This window comes from Pangasianodon hypophthalmus, chromosome 5 (assembly GCF_027358585.1).
Source record: "Pangasianodon hypophthalmus isolate fPanHyp1 chromosome 5, fPanHyp1.pri, whole genome shotgun sequence".
Taxonomy (NCBI): domain Eukaryota; kingdom Metazoa; phylum Chordata; class Actinopteri; order Siluriformes; family Pangasiidae; genus Pangasianodon; species Pangasianodon hypophthalmus.
This window is the reverse complement of record NC_069714.1, coordinates 24,420,697-24,445,046: the sequence shown is the minus strand read 5'-3', so window position 1 is coordinate 24,445,046 and position 24,350 is coordinate 24,420,697. Positions and strand designations below refer to the sequence as shown.

Here is a 24,350-nt window from a genome sequence, read left to right as displayed (position 1 = left end):
AAATATGAGTGAAAAACACGAGTTAACATTTTAAAACTAGCTTTGTTCCTGTGCTCACAACATAATTTTTTCATGGTACAGTTGACATTTGCGTGGAATTGCCCTTTTTTTTGTTGCCATGCTGTTTTTTTCAAAGTGGGTTCATATTGGGTTCGATCGGTCAAATCTGAGTGACATTCTGTAAAAAAACAAACAGGCAGACTGTCTGTTTGTTTAAGTAGAATAACCATTGGGCAAGTAAAGATGATGCAACCAGACAATATTTTTACGTAAAGCAAAAAAAAAGTTTCACAGCATACTTTTGGATATGTTTTAGAAATTGAAACCTTGAACTTTATAGAAATTATAGAATTATAGAAACATCTATAATTCTGTTACTTAGTGGAAAATCCTTTTTAATTTTTTTTTTAATTATCTACTCTAAGTTTCTATTCTCAGAAGAAAACTGTCATCAGTTTCTTTGTCTGACTGCGTCATTCATGTCATGTCTCAGTACCTGTAAATCACATGATAACCTCAGAAATGTCAAAACACTGGTGCTGGATTAACTTTTCACCCCACTCTTATTCCATTGCATAATGGTTTGAGATAATTACAAACTGTTCATGTTCAAAGGTGAGGTTTCTGAGAGTGTGTTTAACCCTTAATGTTCTGTTTGGTTGAAAAGGGAAAATTTTAATTCTTACTAAATCAAGGAATGTAAAGAACATTAAAAACATGTGTTTTTTTAATCATAGTCATAATTCTGAGGCCATGTCTGTGCTGTTTTGAGCAGGGATATAAACTAAAACAAGGTGAATTTAAAGGTTTTAAACTGATAAGTCTTCATAAATGTAACTGGTATACATACCTGGTATACATACCTGCTATCATATTTCCATATATTAAGCTTATAATGCTAATAATTGTATGATTGTATTGAAGCAGAATTAAAAGACATCAGTGAAACCTCAAACACTAAGAAGTGAACAGGTTTAAAGAGAACCTCAGTCTCTTTAATGATTAAAGGTATAATTCCTAAAAATGGTTTTCAAGTATGAGAAAGGCTTAGCACAGAATAAAGAGCTTGCCATCTAGTGGCAATCAACTCTTAGTGCACAAGATTAGCACTTCCTGTCGGACACTCCTGAGTCCTGTGTATAATCTGAGACCTATACATTAACATGTAGATCCAAAAAGAAAGTCAAACTGACATTTGTATAGGAAAAAAATAACATTTAGAGTTAAAGGACTAGCTGAGTCTGAGTCAAAGCACTTGAGTCTGACTTCAGATTGTTAAGTGTTACTCTATGAGGTCTTGCGGTATTCCTGAGATCCAAAGTCGATTTTTCCATTGGCACCACTGTGCTACCGAAAATGGACCTGCACTATGCAACACTTCCCGACTAGGGCTTTGCTAACACACACTTTTTATAAACCTAATCAATTGCGCTGCTAAATGCTTGGAACAAAATCTGATCCCACGCTGGCCACAATTGTATTGGCGTAAAAGCCTGAGTGAGCGAGGAGCATCTGAGTGGTATCAATATGATCTCTGCAGTCACCTTCTCATCCCCTGTGGTAGCTCTCAGCCTCTCTCTCTCTCTCTCTCTCTCCCATGCTGACTTACAGTTGCTCCCAAAGGGAGGCTCGGATAGCCACAAGGCCCCAATTCACTTTCCTGGAATTCTTCATAGCTCATGCAATCTGGGACAGGTCTTTATTGGTTGGGCTGAAAGAAGAAAACCATTATAGTGATATGTTCACATACAGAGAGAAATTTTAAAAAAAAAACACACACACATTACAGACTGGAGGTCTTCACAGACCACCACACCTGAGTCACTGCCTTTAGTGGGAGCCAGAAAACCAATAACATTCAGACAGTGGGCTCCAAATTGATCTCGAGGCTTCAATTTCCTTTCTGGCAGATCTGAAAAGACAGAGAAGGAGGCAGAATAATGATATCAATACTCAGCTTATATCTATGCAGATTTCTCAGAGCTGGAAGAAGAGCAGTGGTGGCAGGAGGAACTCTGCTTTATAATTTAGCGTTTCCTTTAATTATTATGTAAAAAAAAACCCGACGCTTTCTCAAAACTCATTTCTAATGGAGGTCTAAGGGCAGTTGTTGGAGCATCACATTTCAAGTTTCACCTTTTATTGTCATGTGCATAAAGAGTGCTGTAACCATCTATATACAATGAAATTCTTGTGCTACAATTGCATACTCCTACAAAGACACAGTGCAAAAATTCTAAACTCATAACTAGTACAAAAGATAACAAACTGTAAACACTGAACAGACAAAAGACATGCAAAATTATAAACGTACTCTAAACTAGTAAAATACTAAACTGTAAATATTTTAAACATTGTATATTGTCAAAAAGGAACACAGTGGGGGACATTGCACATACTCCCAAATTTCACCACAAAATATTGAAATATGAAAGTTCGAAATATCTGAAATGACTGTTAATAGAGTGAGAGATATTAATAAACATTTATGCCAAACATAAATTTTGTAGAACCTTTTCATTAATTATTTCAGTCAATACTGAGTTATGTAAGGATTATATAAAACACAATGTGGCATGAAGTTATAGGAAAATAATCAATGAGGGAAGGTGTGATGTGGCCCAACAGAGTTAAACAGAGTTACTGTCATGAACCAGAAGTTGATTATTTTCCTATAACAGCATGCCCTGGTGATTTTTATTCATCTTAAATCCAGAGCAATTTGTCAACACTAAACACATGTACATTTTGTCCATTTATAGTTGCAGTGGAATATCATGAAGTGGAATGCCCTTGAAACAAGTTAGTTCTTGTTATCAGCAGCTATAACCAGGCGTTTCCTCACTAGACTCTCTTATTTCTTCTTCTTAAAGTTAATAAGACAAACAAATGCAACTGCGAAACCACAAAACTCAAAGCCCTTCCTCCTGCAGACTTTTCCATAGGGCTGTAAATCTCTGAGTCTGAGACATTTTCTGTATTGACTTGGACTTGGACTTGGACATTGGTCTTGGTACATATTGGTTTGTCTTGGTCTTGACCAGAATTTTGTAAACATGCGCAAAGTTTGACAAGAAGTCTTCTATAAAACATAGCCTCATCATTGGTGCAATGAATGAATGAAGCCACCTAGTTGAAGTAATGGCTTGGTCTTGAAAAAGATTTGATGGTTTTTGATCTTGATCTTGATCACTCTTGCTTTCATCTGGACTCTATATTGACTTGGCTTTGACCTCCTTAAGACTTAGTCTTGACTTGATCATGGCTAGTCCTGGTCTTGGCCTTCTCTTGGACTTGACAATGATGGTCTTGACCACATCCAACTTTCCCAATGGTGGAAAACTTAAAGTTACAGCATTACCTCTGACTATTACAAAGTACTGACACTGGAGACTCCTTCTACACAAAAAACTTCACTATATCAACAATTACACATATTTTTATCTGCTTGTATCTACTACACAAGACATAGAGTAAGGTACTATATAAACTATAACATATAAGAATGAGGGCATTAATATAAACCTGTAACTTGTCTTGTAGCTGGAATTATTGCCAGAAAATTAATCAAAACCTACTTAAACAGCACTGTTGAATAATTGCAAAGTAATTAAACAATCTAAATATACTTAATTTAGTCTTTCAGAAATGGGACTGCTTTTTCTGAGGAAAGCACTTGTGGTTATGAGTGACCAATGTAATAAAAATGGACGTGCTTCAGGTTCTGTCTGATCATACATGGACACCACGGAATGTTTGGAAAATGCAAGTAACCAGAATGACTTTTATTGTTCCAGTGTTGTCGAGTTGGAAAAACAGCATAATAACAGTTATGACTGTCTGTCTCCTAAAAACTTTAATGTTAGAGTTAATGGTCAGACATTTTAAACAAATACATGGCAGAGGTTAACAGTTGGCATTAGACTTCTAATATATGTGAGTTTTAAGCAAATGGTTTTCTGGTCTTTTAAAGAGAAATGTGTCAAAGTTATTGTCTATGGTAATCACACACACACACACACACAAGCACAACAGATGCAGAAGATAATATTAGGTTGAAAAATGATTTCCACCCACTATCCAGGAAGACAGCTTTGAGGAAATCAGCAACACTTCCCAGGCATATTGTAGGTGGACGAGGTAAGTCACTATGATGTACAGTTTAGTAACTTATGAATAGCATGGTGAAGAATTGGCTTGGTAACAGGGTACAGTGGCAGGAACATTAAATCAGACATCAGACTAAGAAAATACAAGAAATGTACAGATGAGCTGAATATGCATGAAGTGATAGAGCATGTCCATTGGTTTGTTTTCTAAATCTGTAAAATTCTTTCATTCAGAGATGGAATTACTTTTTCTGAGGGAAGAATTTGTCATTATGAGTGACCACTTTAGTAAACATGTAATTATAATTTGAAATAATTTACATGGCATTTACTTTTCTATTCCAAACTGATCATCAGACTCAGACTTTTTTTTTTTTGCTGATTAATGCTGATTAAATTATTCCAAGCTTGAGCATGGAAAATAATCATTGTTGTAGATTTTAGCCTCAGTGCTCCTTTGCACTAGTTGAGAATGACAGTTAGCTCATTATACTGTATTTATTGATGTATTTATTAAGTGAACTTGTCTATTGGATGCTCAGTAACATCTAGAACTAATGAGTAGCATGGAAGCATCAGAAAGCACTTTAAAGTCCTATATATGAGATTAAAAGGCCACGTGTCTCATAGCTGACACTACTATAAAAGCTCCTGTAAAAGGAACACATGGTTTAGACATCAAATGATCAGCTATAACGTAACTTTCACTTCAGAAGATTAATACAAAATTGCAATACATATAAAATAGTGTGTTCTTTTTTGCATTTAAAAAACGTTTGTTTTACCATTCATAAATATTATATATAATTCCACTTGTACTTCAGTATTGTCTCATAAAATTCATATTCAGAGAGAATATAATATTATAATGTGCAAATCATCATTCAGGCTAAGGTTTCATATTTACAGTAATAAAAATGTCATACTAAATGTATAAAATTATGTCATTCTCAGGAAAGCTACTTAGTTCAGTTGGTTTTAAAGACTGATTATGAGGTTGACTCATACAGCTTTAACCTGAAAGCATATTCGCTCGTCCTGATCGCAGTGCTGCTCTCTGCAATATTCCAAAAGACTGCAGTGTATGAATAAGTTCTCTCTCTTTTATTTTAAAAAAGAGAAAATCTGTGTTACGTGATTAACTGCTGAATCAGAATTTTGCAGAATCTTGCAGATGTATACATTTTGTCACAATTTGCAGCACAGTCTTTTGTGCAATTTCACAGTTTTTGTATTACACTGTACCTTCATAAAAATGAACATATGACAATTCTTCTAGCTTTGTCTTGTTTAATTTAATTCAGAATAAATGTAGGTATTACATTACCCGTACTTGAGGCACTACATGGTTAAGTACATTGAAGACTGAATGAATATATTCAAAAAGTAAGGTAAGTGTGTTAAATGTTTGAAAGTAATGAAACCTAATCACATTCATTAAGACCACATTTAAAATCAGACCTTCTAGCTTGGCTTGTGTTTATTCTTTCGAAATCTTTTTAAAGAGTTACTTCTGCACTGCATTTCTTTTCCATTTTAAGACTTTTCCAGTCTGGGAATTTGGTCTGGTATTCACAGTGTCTGTTCTGTGACCTGAACCAGAAACAGGCTTGACAGTGAGCAATGGATTATTATATTAAAGAGAAACAAGTGGTAAAGCTAAAAGCCTTTAAAAAGTAAATGGTGAAATAAAAGAACATAAGGCTGTACCTGCTGAGAAGAATAACCTGTACATACCACTGACTCATTGTTTTGCAGGTTTACAGTTTGTGTCACTGAGAATCCGGTTTCCCACTGGTTTTCTCCTGAAAAACTTTCTCCATTATTAGAAACTAAATGGCAGTAGTTTTTAAATGTTAACTTGTAAAAAAAAAAAAAAACCTAGCCAAAAACCATGTAACATCTAAAATCTAAAAATATTTAATATGGCTAAGAAAGAAAATGTTAGGTATATGAGCTACGTTTTAGCAAGCCTGCCAGTGTATTAGCATGCTTTGTTTTTATTCAGTTTAATGCACTGGAGTCTGCAAAGTCAAATAAAGAAAGGTTAAATAATTGAGTTGTGTATGTCTTGACAATAATTAGAAAAAAAAATATAAAAAGATGACTTGTTTCTGGTATTAGCTAACTCTATGCTCTCTAGATCTCTGGAGAGCTTAGCTAAAAAAAAGGAAATTAAAAAAATATTTAAAAAAAACTTAGAAACACAAGTCCCTTTTTTAGCTTTAAGATTAAATTATATATATATATATATATATATATATATATATATATATATATATATATATATATGCTGGTACCACTGTCAAGGCATCTTATTTCACCAAGTCATAACCATGGAGACAGAAATGGCACTTGGGAACTTGTTTTTTTTTTCACTTTAAAGTTCCCAAGAGCTACAAGGTTCACACAGTGGGTCAAGGTTGGCTTTCAAGGGCAAATGCAGTTAGACAGTGTCATTAACACGTCGTTAACTCCTACCAGGGCGACATAACATGCCCATGTTAATTGCTGGCTCCCATCCAGGAAGTGTTATAACATTATAACCCTAGCCTGTAAGACTGTTGCCTAGTCACTGAAATATACAATATATCTATCACATAAAATAATAATAATAAAAAAACCCGTATGTATCATTAATTCCATCAAGAAATCATTGAATGAATCATTTATATATGTATGTGTGTATTTATTTAGGATGGATTTAGAAATATTTTATTATTATTATTGTTGTTGTAATCATCATTAATGCATTTTATTTAACCCCCCCCCCCCCCCCCCATATATATATATATATATATATATACACACACAAACAAACACACAAACAGCCCTAAAATAAAGGCAGGAAAACTATCACGCACTTTCATAACTTTATTTACCAGCACATCTGGTTTTCAGATGTAAAATTGTTAGACTCAGAGAGAGCATTATTTTCCCCTCAGATCCCGCCTCCTCACCTGTGATTGGCTGGAAGGTAAGCTACACGAACAGTGCTCTGATTGGACAGTGACGCCGTCGGTTGCTATTTTCAAAACGCCTTATATAGTTGCAATTTCTAAATCTAAGTAAATGAAAAATATACATACAGGAAAGAATAGAGTTATACAATCTAAATAAATGTGCGAAAACAAAGAAAGAAAGAAAGAAACAAACAAACAAACAGGCTCTATCTAACTACATGAGCACTGCGTGTGGGCGTGAAACAGTAGCCAATCCTGGCGCAGGTGGGCGTGGTTTCCAGTCTGTGGGTGGGGATGGAAAAAAAAAGAAAAAAAAAGAAAAGACGCGAGGCGTTTGTGTGGGAATGCGAGCGAAAGGAAAGGAAATGAAGCCCGAGTGGTTTGCTGATTAACACCAACCACTTCCTCTGTTCAGGAGTGTGAGCTGTGTGTAGAGCTCGGAGTGAGTGATGCAGGAGTGTGTCTCTGTCCTACCGTCCCGTACACACAGATACACACACACTCACACACACTCCTGATCCTGAATGAGCGGCTTTAACACTGAATCATTCCTCGAAGTCGGTAAAGTTTATGGATGTAGACGGAAGGAAGAGTGGAACCGGATACACACACTTCTCTTCTCTTCCTTCTGAGCCAGAAGTCTGACTTCTTCCAGCGCAATGGCAACACAGTAGCGTGATTTTCAGCTGGAACAACAACAAACAAACAAACAACAACAAACAACAAACATAAATAACACCAGGAGCAGTGGATTACATACAAGTTTGTAGTTACAAGGTAAGAGTATTTACATGTTTCCAGTTTATTTGTTTGTGCAAAAAAACTCTCTCTCTCCCTCTGTGTGTGTGTGTGCGCGCGCGCGCGCTCTGGCGACAGTGTGTCTGAGTGGTTACTTTTGTTTGCTTTTCTGCATGTATAGAAAAAAAATCCGTAGATCATCTTTATTTCTTTGATCATGCATGAGTATTATTACTCACATGTTTGTTCTGAATAAGTAAAACACTTGTGCTGCCTTCAAAACACCAAAACTTTAGATATTTTGAATTGAACCAACACAAACAAACAGGAAGAAGTGTTTCTGTTTAATCATAATATCTGATGTAGTTGTTATTATTATGTACACTTTTGTGTATTAAACTCTATCTTTCCTACGCACACTAGGGTGATCCTCTTATCTTTTTTCCCTTTAATATGTATCCTTCACCTTTCAGAGTAAAGCTTTGAAGGTTCACTACATGCACATTTCTAGGTAAAAGGTGCAAAGGTACAATAGGTGTACACATAAGAGTGCCATCCCAGTGACAAGGAAAAGTAGTACAGTTCTCATTGCTCTCATTAATGCTCTGCGTGATGCATGATGTGTGTTATAGGGATCTGTGTGTGTGCAGTGTGTTTTTGATGTTTGCAGACCATTGGCACTTGGTTAGCTGGTCTTTTGTCATGTAGCCAGGTGTACAGGTTCAGATTTCAGTCTTCACCCTGCGTCCATCAGCTTCCCACTGAGCTCTGAGCATTACAATAGACTGGGCGGAGGAGGGGAAGAGGGTGCTATACACCATTAATCACCTATTATTTCACACTTGTTAACGACAGAGCGAGAGACAAGGAGACACGAGGTTAATCAGCGATTACTGATTATTGAATACCCTAACCCTTGTGTTCTGTTCAGGTCAAAATGGCCCGAATAAAATTTGACACAAGCATACTAAAACTTGATCGAATATGAAAAATGATACAGTTTCTTTAGGGCACATATTTATAGTCATTTTGAACCAAAACAGTGGACGATATATGAATTGAAACTGACAGCTTTTTACAGAAATAAAACAAATAAGTGAATTCACTGTTACATTACCCCCATGTCTTATGTACCTGATTACATACACATTAGGAACATCCCCATGCATAAGAAGTGGTTTTGTGTGTCTTTACTCTTCCCCCAAATCATATGTGTTGGTCATTTCAAGTATTGTTTTCTGTCTCAGCTGCCCAAAGTCAGTATTGCCCCTGAACAAGTACCTTCATTGCTAAGTAATGAACAGAACACAAAGGGTTAAGGTCAGAGAGATGGAGCAAAATTCAGAATTTGAAATCCAGTCATTTATCAGATTATTCAAATATCTTTATACTGTGATATGTTGAACCAGATTAAAGGTGGTATTGGGTTTGAGAATGTTGATCTGGTGTCTACGCATGTGCACGCACACACACACACACACACACACACAGAGCAAGAGAGAGATTTTGAACAAAAAGAGAAGCAGCATGCAGGTCAACTTTATATTCAGTTTGCACTCAGAAATGTGTGTCTTTACCGTTGTGGATCACAACATCAGCCAAATGAGCAAATGTAATCAGAAGGTCATGAGTTCAAATCCTGACACTGCCAAGCTGCCATGTGAGGAAGGCCCTTAGCTCTTTTCTAAAATTTAAGCTCAGCTCAAATGTTACTCTTAAAAGCGTTTACAAAATGAGTAAATATAAATCGACAAGACAAACAAAACATAATAGATTTAGAAAATGAAGCTATTGAGATTTTACAAACTAGCTGTGCTGCCACTTTGTTACTAAAAATGTCATTAAACCGTTAGCCACTGGAAGAAATGTTGTTACTGGCTGCGTTTACATGCACATCAATATTCTGGTATTAATCAGAATTTGGCAATATTCTAATTAGTACTGAGTTATGTAAACACCGCAATCCAATGGCCTGATTCAGATTAACACAATATTCAAGAAATTTGTTGTGCATGTAAACGTAGTCATTGAGTCCTGTAGACTTGAGTTTCTGCATTATCTGATTACTGTTTTATCAAACTAAACAATGTGTAAATTGATCGTTGTCACATCTAATACGCAGATTTCGATAAGCATACGCCCGAGCTACCTCCGAATAGCAGCGGTCTGTTTTTGTCCAGTTAAGGCACATTGTGTGTGTGTCTCTGTGTCTCTGTCTGTGTGTGTCTCTGTCTGTGTGTGTCTCTGTCTGTGTGTGTCTCTGTCTGTGTGTGTCTCTGTCTGTGTGTGTCTCTGTCTGTGTGTGTCTCTGTGTCTGTGTGTGTGTCTGTGTGTGTATGGCTTCACTGATTGGTTTAATTAGAGAGGGGGAAAATCAACACGCAGCTGATGAACAGCCGTTCTCAGGAAAGGTGTTTACCCAGACGCTCTGGCTGAAACTTAAACATATTTTATTGTTTGTCTGTGTTTACTCTAAAAACAAAAACGGGATTAGTAAATTTTGTCTTGTGAAAGCAGGGTGTTTGAGATGGATTTATTGAGTCATTCTGTGCAATCGGAAAGTTTTTTTTTTTTTTTTTTCCCTCCAGACTTCTCTCATCTCAGTCCAGACAGGCATTTGTCTTCAGTCAAGCTTCAGTGAGTTGCTGTAGAGGGCTGGGTCTGCACAGAGCAGCTCTTCCATAAACTGCTGTATTGTCTGGCTTTGTGATCACAAGCTGTGTGTGTGTGTATGTGATAACAAGGATGTGTTCAGACAGGTTTGTCTGCGCTGAATGAAGCTCAGTGTCACGGATGTGTGTGACGAGTTTTGTTACAGTGTGATGTCTGGTATGTTCCATTAAAACAAAGGTGGTTTCATGAGAATGAGAAGTTAAAGAGACTCACCTAGAATCACTGCAGTTATTAGCTTTAGCTTTTCCAGACACGAATGACAAAATGGAGACTGATAGCCTACTGCCTTCATAGGCTGTTCAGAGAGCTGAGGAGAGATGTTACTTCATTTGCAAGCCATTTGAACAAAGTTCTGGAAAGTTCCATGGTTTCTTTTTTTTTTTACGTTTCTGATCGAGCGAGGCCGTATCCGGCGGGACCACACGTCTGTGGCTGTGTCTGTATTTACATTTCATTTACATTTGACCAACACTTTTATCCAAAGTGACTTACAGGTAAATGACGGCACAATCCAAGCATGTAGCTGAGAGTTAAGGGCGTTTCTCAGTGTAAACTTCCACTCACAAGCTTAAAAGCTTTAAACTCTGAATCACCACTGGCAACATGACAAAATATCATATAACCAAACCTGAAGACATTTTCACCACAATACACAGTATATCAGTTGTAATATGTAAGCAGTACAGTATTTAAAAAAAAAACACATTACATTTCTGTATTGTGTGTGCGATCAATTTGAAGTTGAAATATGAGAGTGAGCCAAATGAAAACCTTCAAAGTGTGACATAAATTTGAATTGAATAAATTTATGTTCTAGGGGAATCTGTTAAAGTGCTGGAACACACACTGAGTGAAATAGAAATTTCTTAGAAAAACGATACACTTTTTTGACCCCTAATTGCAATAAACAATGCAAAATTAGAAAAATAAAAAGTTTTCATTTGTTTCATCCTTGTACATTTTTGTACCCATTGTTCAATCGCTGTTTTCCCAGGTTAAATAATTAACTTTTGTAGACATTAAATAAAAATATCATACTGCGGTTTGTAGGTGCATTGTTATTATGAAAAGTATCATGATGTGATATTTTACCACATCTCCCAGTCCCATTAAAAAAAATCTACATCTAATATCTGCAGAAATGAATTGCTTTACATGGAGAGAGGGAAAAGAGGGAAAATGAAATGACAGGTGCATGAATAGATTTAAACATTAAATCAGCTGCATGTAGAGTAGTAGGGTAGAGAGCTTTTTTGTCATTCTAGTCATATAGTAAGTATAGAGTAGAATGAAATCACAATCTCCATGGCCTTGGTGCAGTACATAATAGAAAAGTGACAACTGTGTCTACAAGATAATCACCGGACAACATGTAGTGCAACCAAGGGGGGAAAAACCCAAGACTATATGTATATCTATCTATCTATATATATCTATAGTTACAAGGTATATATATATATATATATATATATATATATATATATATATATATATATATATATATATATATATATATATGTGACACTTGGTGCTGAGAATGTTAACTTACTGATGATATTTACAGTGTCTCAGAGAAGTGTTTGGCTGGGTGATTAATCACAGTATATATACACACAAACACACAACTGCTACTGGACTGGACAATATGTTCATATAAATCAATGTCATATTGATATTGGTGTTGATATTGATTTATATGATCATATTGTCCAGTCCAGGCTAGTAGCAGTTGTGTGTTTGTGTGTGTGTGTGTGTGTGTGTGTGTTGGAGTGTTCTGGACAGTGTTTGTGAGTGTGACTTGGGGGGGGGTAGATAGCTCTGCCTCATGCTGGGGCATCATTGTCTGAAGAGTGGCGCCCTGCTGGGCTCTTTACCCTCCTTCACGTTCTGGAGTCATCTGATAGCATTCAGATAGCAGGAGGATTGGCTCCACTCTCTCTCTCTCTCTCAATCTCTCTCTCTCTCTCTCTCTCTCTCTCTCTCTCTCTCTCTCTCTCTTTGAGCTCTGTCTGCAGGCACTGCAGTGGATATCAATGTATATCACTTCTTCCCAGGAGTGACGCTGTAGGCCTAAGACTAGATTACACTCTTTGACTGAAGAAGCACGTCTAACTTTTGCTCTTCGAGTCATTTCGACTGAAGACACGTGCTTGTTTGTTGCTTAAAGGAATAAACCAGTGCCATTATACCTAATCTCTATTGACCACATCTGTAACATATGTGTGACTACCACGTCAACACGTTTCTCTGAACTAAAGAAAGAACAGAAAACCCCTTCACATGAAACGTGTAATGAAAGCCTAAGGGCAGTTGTTGGATAATGAAGCAATAAGCCTCAAAACGCCATGGTTTACAGTAATTTTAGAACAGCTATGGGGCATTGTTAGGCACGATGTGGAGTGGAGTTAGTTATTGCCAATTAAATTATGTCTTGCAAATTCAAAACTATCAACCATTCCACTAACAAATACACTAAAGTCTCAGAAAGAAACATGCATGAGAGAATGTCTAACTAAAACTGTTCTTATGTAGTTATATCCAGCACTAGAACAATACAATAAAATGTGATTACATTTATGTTTTTAATGCTAAATATTGACTAAATATGAGCTACATTGACTGTCTTATGTTAGTAGCACATAACAACAAATCCTACCCTAAGAAAATAGTCCAATCTCTGTGACTATTATACAAATATAGAGATGTAAACACTGGGCTGAGGAATTAATAAATGTGTTCTATGTAACAATAGTAATGCTAAAATTCAGCAAGTGCCCTCCATTATAAGTGAATTTTTCTCAGCACAATGTGTCAAACATCAATTCTTAGACAATTCTTGTCTAAGGTATATCACACGTGCTACAGATGAGGTAAATTAAGATTAGGTTGGAAAACAATGGTATATTCCTTTGGTGCTATTATAAGAGCAAGCTAGTTAAAATATGTAAAAAAGTTAGCCAGTAAGCTAGCTAAAACTGTATTTGCAATAAGTTTGTTGAATTCCTCATTAGTTTTAGGTTCAACGTGACACCGGTGATAACGGTGATTCCAGACTGTACTGCTGATTATGTATGAAGTGTGGATTGGTATAAAGCAACTTTATCAGTTTGTAGAACCTTCTTGTATTTTGCTACTACACCATCACTACTTCACAGTTACTCATGTTTTCTTTTCTTTTATTTAATAAACTGGTCCGTTTTCGTCAGTTTGTTACTATTATTCACTTTTTGCACTGTTTGGTTTGTGCGTGTGCCGTGTGACGTTGGTCACCGCAAATGTCCCCCTCAGGTTTGGGGAAATGCATCTGCTGTTGCTAAGCAGTGGAAAAAGCTGCCAAACTCCTAAGAAAGAAGTCCTGCTGATTTGGGGTCATCAGAGGAGAATCCGCCCGATGAAAAGGGCCGTGATGCCACAGGGGGAATTATAGAGTCCTAATACAGAGTGTCTAGGTCAGACTGTCTTATTTCCTGCCATGCTAATAAGCCCAAGAAAATGGAAAAGAGATCCTGCACAGTACAGTGTGCTCACCTTGTTCTGTAGTCTGTGGTGTTATGTAGTATAAGTGAATAATATAAATAAACATATTAACAGCAATATTGGTGGGTAATTTTTTCTTTGGGACATTAAATCGTGAGCTCTCCAGTTTTACACTCAATGTTACTACAAAGCAGTTTTAAATAAGGAATGACAAGATGGTGTCATGCAGGGCGACCTGAATTGGAGTTACTATTACTGTTCTGTTCCTCTTACACCACAGCAATTAGTGGACACTAAAAAATTTTGTGGAAAAAAAAAACGACACACCGTGCTTTTTTTTTTTTTAACCATTTACAGTTACATTTAATTTTGTAGAACGTCCCAGAAACAAGTTAGTTCCTGTTATCGCTTACCTTACAACAACTATAAATAGTTAACACCCTCTGACCAATCAGAATTGAGAATTGATAGTGTAGATTTAAATAAATGCCATCTTATAATACACAATGGACTGTTGATTGAAAAGTAATTGGCAAAAATTAGTTAATAAAATGTATATTTGTGATAAATAATTGTTTACAGTTTCTCACAACCTTATCTGTAGCCAGAGAATTTCCATGATAATGCCGTGAAAAGATTTGGAGCCAGACTTGTTGATGTAGGAGACTAAATGACAGATTACCATTGCATTCATAGCAAGATGCTTTAAATACTGTTATTATTACATGCTTTTTAAGTGCTGTAATATGTCTGTACAAGCGTCCTTGGGTACCATAAAAGGCACTTATAAATAAATCGTTATACTATTATGACCATATTCAGAATTCATATAACAATTTTGTTTCAAGTATGAGCCGTTTTGCAGTTGCAGTTACTTTATTGCATCGTAGCATCAGGTGCTCATCTCCTGTAGGAGTGTTTTTTCTCAAATCCAGCTCTACAGAACCACAGCTCATATGTTTTCCACTGTTTTATCCTTTAGGAAAGGCTCATTAATTAGCTGATTACTGAAAGCAGATGTGCTGCAGCTGGGGATTCATTGAAATGAGCTGGGTAGTGTTATGCAGGAGCAGATTTTTAATACCTGAACCAAACCTGTTCAAAGATTAATGGACTTTCATGCATACCACCCTTCATCGTGTTTCACTTCTAAGCTGTTTGTGTGTACGGCGTATAGTACAATATATACATGTTTGTGTGTGTGTGTTTGCATGTTTGTGTGCACACATTTCCTTTTTATTATGATGCCAAATACCAAAAATTTTGGTATCCCAATCCACTGTCTGTGGTTACTGTGGTATGGTTTTTGGTATCTTCTTGAAACTGGTACAAATGGGACGTAATAGTAAGTAGGATTGGATCTAGCAGCACTGCTTGTTTCTGAGTCACTTAAGGTACATCGTACAAAGAGACAAACGCAACTGTGTGATTCACTGGTGCTAATTTTGTGTTTTTAAATCACCATCGTACAAATTGAGTTGTGGTACTTCTCAACCTTCACAGATGCTCAAGTCTAAAAATAGTACCAATACAATCATTTTAATTCACAAATTTAGCATGAATTAACATGGTTTTATATCTTTGGTAATTACATGGTTTCAGTTACATAGGAGTTTTTAGTTCTTTTATAAAAACTTTACTATCCTTTTGGCCAGAGTCTGTGGAAATAAAAACATTTTAATTTCATCATGGTGCGTGTTTTTGTTCTGTCACCATAGTTGACTAAAAGATTAAATCTTTTATCATATAGCCTCACATATAAACTGGTAATTAATTGTCATATCAAAGAAAAAACAACAGCAATCCAAGCAGCTTTTCAAAGTTAAAGCTAACAATAGTGTGGAGATAATGTAGCTGTTGTCACTGGAACTTCTCTAGCCATCACAAGTTGGTGGAAACTAGAACTAAAACCTTGAGTTGTGTTAGTTCCTGTTTAGCTGCGTGTTTTTCACTCTTCACTGAAAAAAAAAAACTCCTCTGCAGATTCTCTCTGAGAAGTCTCCCTGGTCTATGTATATATGCGTCTATCCCTCAGAGTAGATATGTGTGAGTGTCTCTCTCTTCCTGCAGAGGCCCCGCAGCTGCCTTTTCACAACAACATAAAGTGTATAATTTGTCTGCGGAAGCCTGAACGTCTCGGAAAGCGGAGAGAGAGAGAGAGAGAGAGAGAGAGCGGAGGAGAAAGAGAAAGGAGGGGAAACGGTCCTCCGACAGCAATCATTTTTCCGTGCACAGTAATTTTGCTGTCAGAAACAGCTGGCAGTGCGGGCCAGAACAATGCAAGAGGAGAGGATCGGAGCGAGGGAGCGTGGAAGGCGAGCAGAGGGAGGGAGAGAAGGAGAGGAGGGAGGGGAGCGGTGGTTGGCAGAGACCTGAGGGGGGATCGGATTTCAGACTCTGTCATTAAGGCCAGACTGCGCCATGCACACACAGCCACAGCTTCAAGTCTGAGCAGGACTCGCAAACTCTTATCCTGGTAGGGCTTTCTTCTCTTTTAAAGGTTTGTCTTTTTGTTCTTTTCCTTTTCTTTTATAACCCCTCCTTAAACTCTTGACCCACCTTAGTCTGTCTCTCTCTCTCTCTCTCTCTCTCTCTCTCTCTCTCTCTCTCTGTGTGTGATGGTCTCTCTCCTGGGGTAAGTAGAGAATATGTGTAGCTTAAAAAAATGAGGTGAGGGACGGATAAAGGGAGGGTGTGTGTGTGTGTGTATGTGTGTTGTATATGAGAGAGAAAGAGAAGGAGGCAGTACTTGGCAGGCACACTGTACGGCAGAGAAGCAGGCAGATCTCTTTTAGGATTCATCAGCGCAGACTGAGCCTCGCACGTCTGAGAGTGTGTGTGCGCATGCTGACATGCCAGTAAGTCCAAGCTTTTACTTTTAAATTCAGATTAGCTCAGAAAAAGAAAGAGAGAGAGAGAGAGACTGAATAGGAAAGAGAGATGGAGAAGGAGAGCTCAGTATGTGGGTTTCTTGTTTTGCCTGTTTTTGGTTGGTCTCATTGTTCAGTCCAGATTTGCGCTGGCCCTTCTGTCTGAGTGATATTTTTAGTCTCAAATCCTTCAGCCTTTAGTAATCATAAGCCTTTCCGCAGCCTCGACATAACGGAGTGAGTCTGTCCATCTGTGGGAAAGAGAGGGAGAGAGAGGGAGAAGGGACTGCTGCCGCCCTGATGGCACACAGGCAGGAAGTGAGACAGAGGGGGACTGTGCAGCTACACACACACACACACACACACACACACATACACACACTCTCTCTCTCTCTCTCTCTCACATACAGACACACACAAGTCCCAGTTGTGTGGTTGCTGCTCTGGTGCTTCCCTCTCCTTCAGTGGGCTCTGGAGTGCAGTTATTGATTTCTGCGTCATGCGGTGTCCCTGTGTGTGTGTGTGTGTTTGAAAGAGAGAGAGTAGTGTGGTGAAAGATTGGGAAGGAGACAGAGAGTCGCGTGTGTGTGTGTGTGTGTGTGTGTGTGTGTGTGTGTAGCGCTCCAGGCTCCTCTTGCTCCCATTACCCCCAGACTGCACTGGAGACAGTCTGCAATGCACATTTTATGAGCTATCTCACTCACTGTCTTCTCTCTGGCTCTCTCTCTTTCCTCTGAGTTTCTGTTTATTTTCTGTCTCCTTTAGCTTCACTGCTGCACTGTTCTCCTCCTTCTCTCACCAGGTTTCCTCTCTGCTCTCGTTTTCACAGCTCTAGTCTTGTGTTTTCCTGCTTGCCAAATGTTTTGCTATCATTAGACGTTAATGTCTAACATGTGCTAGACGTGGTGGTTCCATGATGTTTTTTCAGTCAAAACAAAGACAAAATCTAGGTTTCAATATACAGAGTCTGTATAACAGTGGCTGCGTGATATCGATATCGCGATACATGCAATATCGTCAGGACCAATTGCATTCAAGTTGCACAGTATATCATTTGTTAATTGCGATTTGAGTTTTTGCACTACTGATCACAGAAACCTGCAGTATACATATTAGGACTCTAACGAATCACATTTGAACCTCTCAGAAATTCCAGATAAGTTTTTTTTTTTTTTTTTTTGTGCGTATTTTGATCATGGTTTTGCCTTGATAACAAAAAAGAACCAAAATTTTGATTAAATTAATTCATTGCAATCTTTTTATGCATGCCACTCCAACAGTAAGTTTGCAGTGTTTTAATAATAATAATAATAATAATAATAATAATATGCTTTTTTGGTCCTTATTGTGCAGCTCAATACAGTAGAGCTAATTATTCTAGCAAGCAGCTGATTGGACGTTAAATAGTTTTTGGATCAAATGTCTAATTTTTCCACTTTATACATATATATACTTTTTCCAGCAAAACGAAATAGTGCATATAAATAAATATGATCGTCAAAATGTATCACAATACGATATTTTTCCATATCTCATGCTTCTGTTTATATAAGTGGCTCTCAAAGCGGGGTCCGTGAAGCATAGTGAGGTAGTCCGTAATTTAGGTACAGTGGTAAATATCACACAAAATCACATAATTGTATTGATTACTGAATTCTTATAGTCATAAATCTCTTTGACAGGTCACTTGAATAGATTAGGTTTAATCCAAACCTCAAAAACTCAACGTCAGCTTGGACCTAATGTGTTCTGTGGGTGGAAAGTTCAGGAATTAAAGGCTATATGGCTTCAATAAATAGATAATATTATTGCACACATTTATGGAGGGGGTCTGTGGAGTTTAATTTACAGTTAAATGAATGGCCGGCTACAGAACATTGACCGATTTCTGCAGTAATAGTTTTGAAAGACTTCAGCTGTCTGTCATATGACTTTACAGCACACACTAGCATCAGAAAATGCACACGTACCAGATTTTTCTATGCAAACTGCCATAAGGTTATAAACGTGACATCTCAAGCAAAAACATTCGCCTTAAAATCAAGGCAGCAGCTTGTGGCTTACTAAAGTTAAACATATGTGTGTGATGTGGCTGCTTTGTTTTACAGCATACATGCCACAGATGTTTCATATGCTTTGATTTGCCGTCTCTCTGCCAGAGATGTTAGTTTAGAATGGGATTATGGAGTGCTAAAGCTCATATCGGTCTGTGACTAGCCACTTAGACCTTAGCTTCATCTTAGATTGCACGCTCACTGTGTTTACAAGGAATTACGACATAAATGTCCCATTCTTATGGTTTTCACTACTTTGGAGGTTAACATTTTCTGATAGCAAGTTTTTATTTTTATTTATTTATTTGTTAAATGCAACACTAATGTAGTGTTGTTGTTTCTCAACATGGCAGAACACATAGATTCAGTTGGTGATTGATGCTACGTGCAATCACAGTGTAATTCTAGCCATTTAGTGCCTTTTCTTAATAATTTACCAATACACCTGAGGGAAATGTTGATATTACAAACAATTTTGTCTATATAAAAGAGTACAAGCTGGCTGAGAAAATCATTAGCCTCAGGTATTAGCTAGCTAATGCTAATTTCCTATTTCCCCGTTGGCTAGCAGCAGGGTCCTCCAAATAATGGATAGAAACAACATGACTGACTATGATATCACTTTAAAACTGTACATTAAAATCATTTACAATATGTATTGTGGCATATGTAGTACTGTTGGATAAGCTAGCTAGCTAAATTCAGGTTGCAAGGAGTCTGGAACTTTTTTCTTTTCTTTTTTTTTTTTAATATGTGCGTTTTTTATTGAGTTTCCTGTAGATACATTACAGTGTTGTGTATTAACAAAGCATCCGTGTACAAACTTGAGCAAGAAAGTATATTCTATATGCTATGAATTAGTTCAGGAGTATGTGATTTGACCCACAACTTGTCCTACAGTGTTGATTATAAGCTAATACTGTCTTGTATAGCTTCTACGTGAACCCTGTAAGTTTAATTTTAAGGCTGTTTGATGAATTAAATTTTGTTACAGATGCTTATTGCAGTCAAATGAACATGAACAACCTAGCCTTGGGAAGCAGGTATTAGTAATATTTCTGGCTCCAGCTGGTTAATAGTGTATAAGGACATGAATAGGAGATGGATGTGTAGTGTTAGAAAAATGTACACTATAATTAAAGCAAAATGTGTTTATGTAGGACACTAAATGCAGTGTTTGCTATTACAGGATTATCTTGGCAAGCACTTTATCAATGAAGGCTTTTCGAGTTAGATCTAGTGTAGATATTTCTCCTCGTTTTATGTAATCTGATCAACCTATTTCACCTCGCTGCCGAGAAGCGGGGCTTGCGTATGGAGATAAATGGAGATCTGAATACAGAGATATTACATATGTAGTTCCCAGCATTGCTGATGCAGCAGACTCAGGGAAAGAGGAAGCACATGGCTACAGTGATGGTAGTTTTTAGGCTCACAAGACGTTTGTCATATCTATAGGGACTATATTCAGGGCACAGACGCTATGGAGAGAATGCTGATGACGGCTTTTTTTTTTTTTTTTTTTTTTTACTGGATAACTATACTAAATTGTACATTGCAGTAACTATATAGGTCATTCTGGTACTGCAGTAGATTGTGTTTACTGTGCACATTTGTTTTAGCAAGGACAGGCAGGAGAGGGGGAGAGAGTGTGTGTGTGTGTGTGTGTGTGTGTGTGTGTGTGTGTGTGTGTGTGTGTGTGTGTGTGTGTGAGCTGAAGATCCCAGCTGGAGATAACACACTGCAGGGCATTCTGGAGCCCGGCACAGACACGTAGGCTCTGGAGGAAGGGATGATGGAGGGACAGAAGGAGTGCATCGCCAGAATGCAGACATCATGCCAAAAACTCCCTCAGACACAAAAAGATGGCTTTCTGTCAGGGGACGGATAATCAATAGGAATGATTTATATTCTTTTGCTTGTGTGGAGATGGTTATAACTCCTGCACTGCCAGTAAGCCTCGAAAGTCGTTTATCAATAAGCATGACTACGTTAAGGGTAGGCAATAAAAAGATATGATATGGTTATCACGATATACTGTGTTGCTGTATGCTTTTTTTTAACAGTATTGCAGTGTCATCTGTACTTTTACAACACTGACCAACTCTAACGTTGTGCACAGTAATAATGGATTTCCAAAAATTCCCTTACTTTATTGATATATTGTTAACATTATTTATTAAAAATTTTAAATTTAAATTTTTTCCCATGTGTTAAACCTAAACTGTTAGTGCTCAAACCCCATTTGGTGCTACATGAAAACATCTTCAAATATTCTGGTGTGTTATTTTTGCCTCCTACCACCGCACTGTTAAATGCTATATTCTGATTGGTCAAAAGGTGTTGATTAATTTTCTGTAACAGTAGCTCTGACAGTAGTTACAGCTGCAAGGATTATATTAATGAGCTCTTTCTAATGCGTTATCATTTCTATAGTAGCAGCTTACACAGTGAACATTATGCATAAATGAATTAAAAATGCATATGACTGTTGATATGGTGGAGTTTTAGCATTTTTTTGAAGGACTCTCCAGTGTCAGCACTTTGTAAGCGTCAGAGACGAAGTGTTCCACCATGGGAAAGTCTTCACAATAGTGAAGAGATAGAAGAAAAGAGAGGCTGCTGAGGGAACAGCTGTGTATACATGTAGCTTCTATAATGTAAGTGATAACAGGAAATAGATTTGCTTTGCAGGGATTGCACAGCATTTAAGGTCACTGTAAATGGATAAAAAATATGATGTGCTATTCTTTAATTAATTCATTAACTGTAATAGTTGGCAAATTGCTGTGGTATAAGAGGAATAAAACACTTCAGGATGTTCTGTTATAGGAAAGTAATTTGGGCCACATCACACCACACCATAATTGATCATTTTCCTAAAACAGTATACCCCCAAGTATTTTATGTCTTACATATTGCCCACTACATAAAGTCCTTATCAGACTTGGTCTGTACATTTACATTCAGCACATTTAAACTGTTATTAATCCAGATTCTCACAACAAAAAGCTTAATTGTTATTTTTTGTTCATTTTCATATGAATTAAATCATAAGAAAAGGTATGAACAGAGAAAAGATCACCTTCCCCCAACACTGCTTGTAACCTTTGCAACTTTTCATGTGAATTGTTACAAATTTGCACGTGTGAGACCATATTGTCATGTCCATGCCTGCCTTGGTATCATGTAAATTGATTGAGACCAATCCAAATATATTGCTGTCCAACTGAATGACGTGAATAGTGTGTTTAAGAAATCTGTTAAATTAGAGGACAGGAGTTTTAAAACTTTGAGTTTGATTACTTTCTCAGTCGACATCTTTGCGTCCGTTATGCTTTAATGTCCTGATGAACGTTGGATAGATTTCAGAAGATTTTAAATAGCATATTTTAAAGCAGAATGATACCGGACACAGATTTATCTTCTCACTGTCTGTTCAGTTTCAAGACTTTTTAAAAACACATGTTTAAGACCGAACATTAACTACTTGTCAGACAGCTTTTTGTTGTCATGTTCATGTTGACAAACTGATTGCATAGATGTGCACATGGTTCAGATTACATGTAACCAGCATGCCACCCGAGAATTTGAACAGTTATCAGGTTACTTAGAATCTATAATTGAAAATGGACAAAAATCTTTGGATGTAGCCAGTGTGGAATATCTTCAGCCCTGAGCCAGAGATGATGATAAACACCTTTCTTTCCTCCTGCTTTTAGTTTTTAGTTTTTTTTTTTTTTTCGCTAAAGGTTTGTTTGTACATTCCTTAGTAAGTTGACATGAGTGCAGGTTGTGGAGAGTGTGTTTGAATTGGCCTTGTTGTGATGTGATGTTGAATCCATAGCCATGGTGACTGTGTGAGTTAGGCCCACCAGTCCTCAGCCTTCACACGGTCATAAAACACCGGCTTAATTGTTTTTTGGCTCGCTTTTTGCAAACTGCAAGAGTGTTCACATGGATTAGTGTGTCCCTAGCTGTCTCATGGCTGACCAAATTAGATCTGGGACTGAGATCCAGCCCTTAATTACAGAAGAGGACAGAAGTGGAAGCTAATGCACTACACACTGTTGATACACAAAGCAGAGTCGATATACAAAACTAGTTTTAAAGAATGGCGCCTTAGGGACTGCTGCTTTAACCTGCTGCTTTATTAGAAGTCTATGGGGATATCTCATCTAATATCTAAGAAGCTTTTTTGGAAGAATATTTATGGAAGAGTATATGAATATGATCATGAATTAAGCCAAGTTCATCTTCAAAGTTCTGATATTTCTTGTACAGTTCAGAAAATGTCATTAGCTATGAATGAAATCATTGTATCAGGAGATTGCCCCTTGATATGCAGATTAACAAGCCAGATTTCATGAATCCTATGAATTCTATGAAAAAAAAAAAATCAAGCGCACTGACTGATGATATCTACTCATACTCGTGATAGGTTGTTAGAGTTTCACGGTTAGTCATGGTGAATAATTGGGCAGTTACCTCAACTTTGACTTTTTAAAAAAAAAAACAAAAAAAAAAAACTGATCATCTTTGTTACACCAGTAGTTCTCATTCTTTTTTGTTTGAAAAAAAAAAAAAAATCACAACCCTCTTCCACTGGATTTACCTTAAATCATGCTACAGCAACCTCCATTTCTCTGCGCAGGGGATGCTACTGTTGTAAACAAGTTACACTGCTACCTGTGCTGCCACATCTAACATGTTCCTAACTTTATCTTACCCAGTGGCACTGAAGGACATGACAGTGTTGACCAGAAACAATTATCTATTTTTGGCTAAACAGAAATGCACACTGTTGCACTAGTTAGGTTTTTTTTTTTTTTTCTTTTTCTGGCTCACAGCCTCATTTCCTCACGGCCAATCTCTTATTCAGCTTATAGCTACAACATGATAAATACTGACAGCCTAAGTGATTTTATAAAAAAAAATAATAATAATAATTCTCCAAAATATCTTTCTCAGAAAGAAGCACAGTTATGGGATTTGATCTATTGTTTCCTTTTTTGTTAGATATAAAAGGGTGTGCAAAGAGACTTTTGTTACAAAGAACGTTCCTTTAATTTTCCCCACCGGCTTGTGTGGTTTTTAAAATGGTTCATTAATACTGTTATATTACTAGGATATCATACCCTAAAAGCCCTAAAAGACATTTCGGATTTGGATATTAAAGCATGTTTTATGTAGCTTGCCCTAATACAGCCATTTTGCTGCTAATTACACAAGTGGCTCCCATTTCCCTCGAGTCCTGTGACACATGGGTGTAATTAGTGTTAGGCTGGTATCTTTGTCCGCTCTCTGATTAGTGAATGATTCACTCTTCAGGTTGTAATAAGTGATGTGTAGAGATGCGAGGCCAGTAGGCTGTGATGCATCAAAATGTTTGTCGCATGTCTTTGTTGTGGTGGCTGCGTTTTTTTTTTTCTTTTTTCCCTCCCTACTTTTTCACTTTTGGCATTC

General features: G+C 37.1%; 1 protein-coding gene and 1 long non-coding RNA gene across 6 annotated transcripts in view; one reads left to right on the top strand and one right to left on the bottom strand.

Moving 5' to 3' along the window:
- Positions 1-1,045: 1,045 nt before the first annotated feature.
- On the bottom strand, positions 1,046-7,263 carry LOC117597350 (uncharacterized). Its single transcript, XR_004578183.2, has 3 exons — positions 7,070-7,263; positions 1,817-1,912; positions 1,046-1,711 (listed from the first exon to the last, which is right to left on the bottom strand). It is a non-coding gene; the product is annotated as an uncharacterized LOC117597350 (long non-coding RNA).
- A 120-nt stretch (positions 7,264-7,383) lies between these two features.
- LOC113525658 (activin receptor type-1) overlaps positions 7,384-24,350 on the top strand; it is a 45,863-nt gene continuing 28,896 nt past the window's right edge. The window contains exon 1 of one of the 5 annotated variants that reach the window (XM_026912229.3): positions 7,384-7,849. Coding sequence is in view for 3 of the 5 variants with exons in the window: in XM_026912236.3 (XP_026768037.3) it covers positions 15,979-16,436 (458 nt within the window). In the remaining 2 variants the exon portion in view is untranslated. Of the gene's footprint in view, positions 7,850-12,513; positions 16,461-16,690; positions 16,819-24,350 lie in introns of those variants that run through there. The other 4 variants (XM_026912236.3, XM_053234229.1, XM_026912254.3 and 1 more) reach the window with 4 other exon arrangements.